Source organism: Opisthorchis viverrini, assembly GCF_000715545.1.
Source record: "Opisthorchis viverrini unplaced genomic scaffold opera_v5_179, whole genome shotgun sequence".
Taxonomy (NCBI): domain Eukaryota; kingdom Metazoa; phylum Platyhelminthes; class Trematoda; order Opisthorchiida; family Opisthorchiidae; genus Opisthorchis; species Opisthorchis viverrini.
The window spans coordinates 935,423-941,255 of NW_008751828.1; the positions used below are offsets into that span (position 1 = coordinate 935,423).

The 5,833-nt window shown below is 48.3% G+C and overlaps 1 protein-coding gene across 1 annotated transcript in view; it reads left to right on the top strand.

Moving 5' to 3' along the window:
• The window catches only part of T265_07464 (hypothetical protein), a gene marked incomplete at both ends in the record, with an annotated part of 17,016 nt that overhangs the window by 438 nt on the left and 10,745 nt on the right, over positions 1 to 5,833 (top strand). Inside the window, 2 exons of the mRNA XM_009172993.1 lie at positions 27 to 172; positions 1,680 to 2,071. Of these exons, the coding sequence (XP_009171257.1) occupies positions 27 to 172; positions 1,680 to 2,071 (538 nt within the window). The remainder of the gene's footprint in view (positions 1 to 26; positions 173 to 1,679; positions 2,072 to 5,833) is intronic.

Consider the following 5,833-nt stretch of genomic DNA (forward strand, 5'->3'; position numbering starts at 1 on the left):
GATTGCACTCCAGCGCGTCGAATCAGGCGGACCTTTTGCAGCGGCGCTGTTAGAAGTCGTTCAACAGAGCGCTTGGACCCAACATGTCGCTGCACCCACCAGATACCGCGCAGGCCAACTAAAATCCCTTCTGGATTTGGTCATTACCAAAGAAAGACACCTCATGGATCAGGTAAAGATTAACGGTCCACTGGGACATAGCGACCACTGTGTGCTGACCTTTGATTTCATCTACTATTGGACCAGCAATCCCGAACCTCAAACGTTGTTTCCAGACTTCTCAGTGCAGACTTCTCAGTAATGCGCATCTTTCTTGAACAAGTCACACTGGGACCAGCTCCAGTGGAAGAACTATATGGGACCAATGCCCAGAAAGTTCACGAGGCTGACGCGACGTTCGTCCCAAAAAAACTAGCACGCACTCGGGTGGACCGCAGGATGCCAAAAAGGATTAGGCGACTTCTGGAAAAAAGATCCCAACTCTTTTTCAAAAAGTTGACTGCAGGGGATACGGAAGATGAGCTGGCATTTCGCGCGGAACAGCTGTAAATCGGAAATTTGTCCATGGAACATACGAAAACAAGCCACCAAACAAAAACGTAGTGTTCAAGTACATGTGACATCGCCGCAGAAACAAGCCACCCGCTTTCTCCTTGAGGGACAGAAACGGAGAACCGACGAATGACCCAACAGTGGTATCTGAGGCTTACAGAGAACACTATGTGTGTCTATACTCAGCCCCAGCGTCTTTGTCACATCCACTCTTGTCAAGGAGAAGCTACGAACAGCCTCTAACCGACTTGGTCTCCACGGTGGAGGACATTCGTCAACTATTTCACAAAATCAACCCATTCTGCGCGTTGGGGCCCGACGAGGTCCATCCAAGGATCCTGAAGGAAACGTCCTTCACACTTGCAAACCATCTATAACTAGTGTTTCGTCAATCGCTTGACGAAGGCCGCCTTCCCTCTGCTTGGAATGAAGCGATTGTCATGCCAAGCTACACAACTGGTGACCGACAATCGCCTGGCAGCTACAGGTCTATAAGCCACACTAGCGTGTCGTGCAAGGTGATGGAGCGCATTTTGAAGTGAGCTATCCTAGATCACCATATTTCCAGCCATCTGATACCTCCAGCTCAACACGGATTTCTCCCAACCCGCTCTTGCGTGACAAACATGCTCGTGTTTATGGATATCTTAACTTAAGCCAAGGACGAAGGGCTCATATCGGATGCCATATTTTTCGACTTCTCAAAAGCATTTGATAGGGTCCCACACGTCCCGCTGCTCCACAAACTCGAGTCTTACGGGATTCAAGGGAAAATCCTTCGCTGCATCAAGGCGTTCCTATCAGACAGATCATTCCGAGTGAGAATAGGCTCAACCTACGCCGGTCTCCATTGGAGTTCCTCAGGTCTCCATCCTGGGACCAGTGCTGTCTCTGGTCTACGTCAGCGACCTCCCAAATGTTCTTCCATGTCTGCTTTTTGCGGACGACTTGAAATCCTGGATTTCCAGTGCTAATGCCCTCCAAATGGATGTAGACTCTGCCAGGCAGTGGTCGTTGGACTGACACCTTCTTCTGAATGACGAAAAATGCGTCCATATGTCGTTTGGAGATATTCAGAAAACGCCTTTTTTGCGCATGGTGAAAAGGGACCAGAAAACATCCATCAGATAGATGCCAAAAAGGATCTGGGTATCTGGGTCTCCTCAAACTTGTCCTTCTCACTACACCACGAGAAATCGGCCCAAAAGGCGTTCTCCATTTTATGGATGATCCGACGCACCTTCTCCCGTATTACTCGCATTAACTTCCAAATACTCTATGGGGCCTACGTCAGACCGCTCCTGGGGTACGCCAACCAAGGTGTTTACTCAGGATGCACGGAAGACGTCACCCTTATTGGGCGTGTCCAGCGGGCCACTACGAGAATGATCGCCAGTCTCAAATCCGTGGACTACGAAACGCGTCTCACGATGCCTGATTGCTTTCCCCTGGAGTACCGTCGCCTCCGAGGTGACCTAATTCTTGCTTATGCCCTGTTTGAACAAAGCTTGGCAAACAGGTTTTTTACCGTTGACCCAGCAAACACACGGCGGGGACGTAGTAGGAAAAGTTTCAAGCTCAGAGCACACATTCATTAGACAAAATTTTCTCTCATTTCGGTTAGTAGCTGCGTGGAATAACCTTCCTCCGACGGTTGTCCACGCTCTTTCTAGAACCCAGGTTAAAGCACTATTAGACATCTATTTATGCCAATCCTCGCGCTGGCAAGCACACTGCTCCGCGCTGCGAACATACAGAGCAGTGCTACACCCTTATTTCACTTGTGTCTTTCAGGTGAACGACAGCCACTTACCGACAAGAACGAAACCGACCCGGGAAACTTGGGCAAAAGCCTCGATCCTGTGTATCAGTCCGTGAATCCGTGAATGTGTAGAACTTCGAGGCTGGAGTGTTGGTGACGGCAGCACTGGAAATTCGGATGCCTGGACGTGCAGTTAGCAGCCAGGTTCAGTGTTTCCGGGCACGATTGTTCGGTCGCTTCACATTTTCCACCAATCAGAGCTCACCTTCGTGCTAGTGGGGCCGCTGACCCGCATTCGGACCAATGGCGTGCGAGTTAATTTTATCTGCCGTTGCGGCATATGTTTACTAGCGATAAGGCTGTTTTTGTGTGGGGTTCCGCCTGGAACTGTTTTACATGGACAACAACTAGATAAAATAGCAGCCTTCTCGATTTTCCACCCTAGAAATTAGGTGGCGAAGATAAGGCAGAGGTCAGATGCGCCTAACATGCACTAATGCCACCTGCCTGCGGAAGAAGCTTGTTGGGCCCACCTTATCTGCTCGTGTTCCCGGGATAATTGGTACCATCGATGACACCAACCGTCCGAAGCACATAACTATGGAAGTGTGCCTCAGAGCAGCAGCCGATGTACAGAGCCGGCGGAAATCCGGTGCTGGTAGTTACGGACGATTCACCGATCTTGCAGACACCAGTTAGCAGCTGGGAACATTCAACTGGCAAAATTGATCCAAAGATAGCACCAGAGATAAGAGCTCACGAAGGCTCTAAAGGGTCTAGGGGAACACCTAAATGCTGAGGGATTTCTAAGTGCTATCCGGGGTTTGAAACATTCATATATACATTGGACGGCCAACTTTAGTATTTGGGGCGTCTGATAGATTATAAACGCATTTTTATGATAACATTACCGTCTCAAAACCCGGAACCAACTTGTAGAGTGTAATCCTGGCAACTGAGTAGAGTAAGAATTCGAGAAAGACCTATCTGTCTTGTTCACGTCAATCAGCATCTGCTTGAAACGAAAGCTCTAGCTAAGGACTTTTGGATAATAGTAGCATAGCCCGGGGACTGGCAAACAGACCGCCTAGAAGCAGATCTCTTTGGAGTCCAGGCCCAAGTGATTTCAAAGCCTTTGTCTTTATACATTCGACCTCGGAATGCTGTGTGCGACCGTGGTATCCATTCCGAACGATAGAAATTAAGTTACTATTGAGTCCCCAAGGGAGCGGCTACTGAGATGGTGTGGGTAAAAATGAGGTGTTTCATCATGAATGACTTAGAAGCCTAGACCTGTAATGCGTCGAGAGATAGTTACTAAGAGGTAACCCCGAGCTATTTGCTGACTCATTCGAAAAGTCCCAATGCTCGAATTTTTCCCAGGGAGAACGGCGTGCCACCAGTGAATTTCCTGTGAAGGCCAGGTCTTCAAAAGTTTCTAGTAGACGCGTGATCGGTGCCCGGAGTAAACTGTCTGCAAAATTTATAAAAGCCCAGTCCAAGAAGAACCTTGAGCACGTTTTGTCGGATAAGGAATGGGAACGCCTGTTTTGAGCTCTTTAGCCTTTTTATGGTATCTACACCAGAGCCCCTCCGGCTAGGGTATCTTTTCGTTGTACCCCGCATTAGCGGGAATAAATGATGAATGAGTCAAGTTGTGTGCTTTGTAAATGCCCATGTGAACGACCCCGATGTTTAGGTTTAGCCAGGTAGTTTGACCCCCTACCCCATGTGTACCCGTATGGCATCCTTTTGATTGTCCTTCAATTTCCTCTTCCTCCCCAACTCTCTTTTAACGTGCCTGGGGGGCGTGATGAGTCGTCCCTTATGACCTGCTGCAAAAGCCGTAACTGTCCTTCACAGTATCAAGCATATGTGGCTTGCTACAAAGCCTTTTAGTCCTTCCTCTCCTTCCGTTTTCCCATTACTTTAATAAATATGCATACTTCCGTTAGGAATTATCAAATAGTCCGGCACGTCATTCCGTTTGTGAAGCAGCTCTAGTAGACGAGTTTTTCGGTGGAATAATTGGATAACATCACTCGTGCAAACACGTATACAATCCCGGGAACTTTGAAATGAATTAATGATGCACGTTCAACTTTCTCACGGAATGAAAATTCCTGGGCTCGAAGAGATTACAAGGAATTGGACAGCACATAACACAACGTAAGAGCTAGGAATGTGCAGACCTTAACGCTTAACGTAGAGGAACTCCTCTACGCAACAAGGTAAAGATGGACCAGGTAGGTAAACCATTCGTACTAGTCACAAGGAGGTGGTCTTGAACCAGAAGTTATGTCCTGTTCAAAATAATTCTGCCCCAGTTTTCGGCATGCGCGCCAAACCTGCGAAATGTAAAGTGCCACTGGAAGACTAGGTGGGCCCGAACCCTAGCCTGGTGGTCTCAGTGGTCTCACCAAATTCGTTATTCCCATCAGGATTGGAAAGGCCGTAGCAGCTTTTGTGAACCTGTGTGGGAATGCTGGATCAATAATGCTGAAGTACACTGTATGGTCTTCGAAGAACTAACTCACCAGTGCTGGTTTGGTCACGTGTTCCATATGCCAGTCAACCGACTTTTTCGAACGGGTCTTTTCGCACAATCACGTGAAGGGTGGAAATGTGCCAGGCGAGGTCAAACTGATTTGGCAGCAAAGTATGGAAGCCATTATCAGAAAACTCAGCTGTGCTGGTCATTGCCGTCTCCCTGGATGGGGACCTCGAGGTGGACATATTAATGGTTAGACAAACTGTCAGACAGAACTCAGTCGCGCCCTCAGAGGCATTCGTAAATCCCAGCTGTTGCTTTCAGTGCACAACTCCCTGCCAATTTCCCAATGTAAAGTCCACTGACACCCCAGTATTTGCGCATTACCACCAAGGAGGAGCTATCTACCCCACCACCCCAAACAAAAAACGGAACGGTGACAGCTAGAAGCGCCGCACGGCATGTACGCGCATTACGCTGATTACGTCCTACTGGACGAAAAAATCTGTCAGACGTGGAGTTGTTTATTGATAAACACGAAGATGAGAAACGTCAGTATTTAACTCTTCATCAAGATCGTTAGTCTCTTGTTAGCAGAAGGCTCGGCTGGGCCATTTGACTCAGTCATCTGACCGAAGGGCCTTATGCTCCACGCTGCCTACAAACCTTAAACAAAATAACATCTTTCTAAATCCACGAGATCCTTTCTATGTAGGAGCTTTTAACGTCCGTACTCTATGTCAAATTGGCAAACAGGCAATGCTTGCTGAAACCTTGTACTCCCTTAAAATCGAGCGTGGTTCTGCATCTCAGAACACTAAGGATGAACTCAGCTCTTTCACACTTCTCCCTCCGTGTGTCCGGTGACCCAGAAGCGATGACTCGTGGAATATATGGCGTGGGAGTTGCACTCAGCCCCAGAGCTGAAAGCGCTTTACTGGATTGGATCCCAGTGAACAGTCGTCTCTGCGCCGTCCGGCTATCCAGTTCAATCAAGCTCAATGCCTCGCGGCATAAAAAGCGGTGCC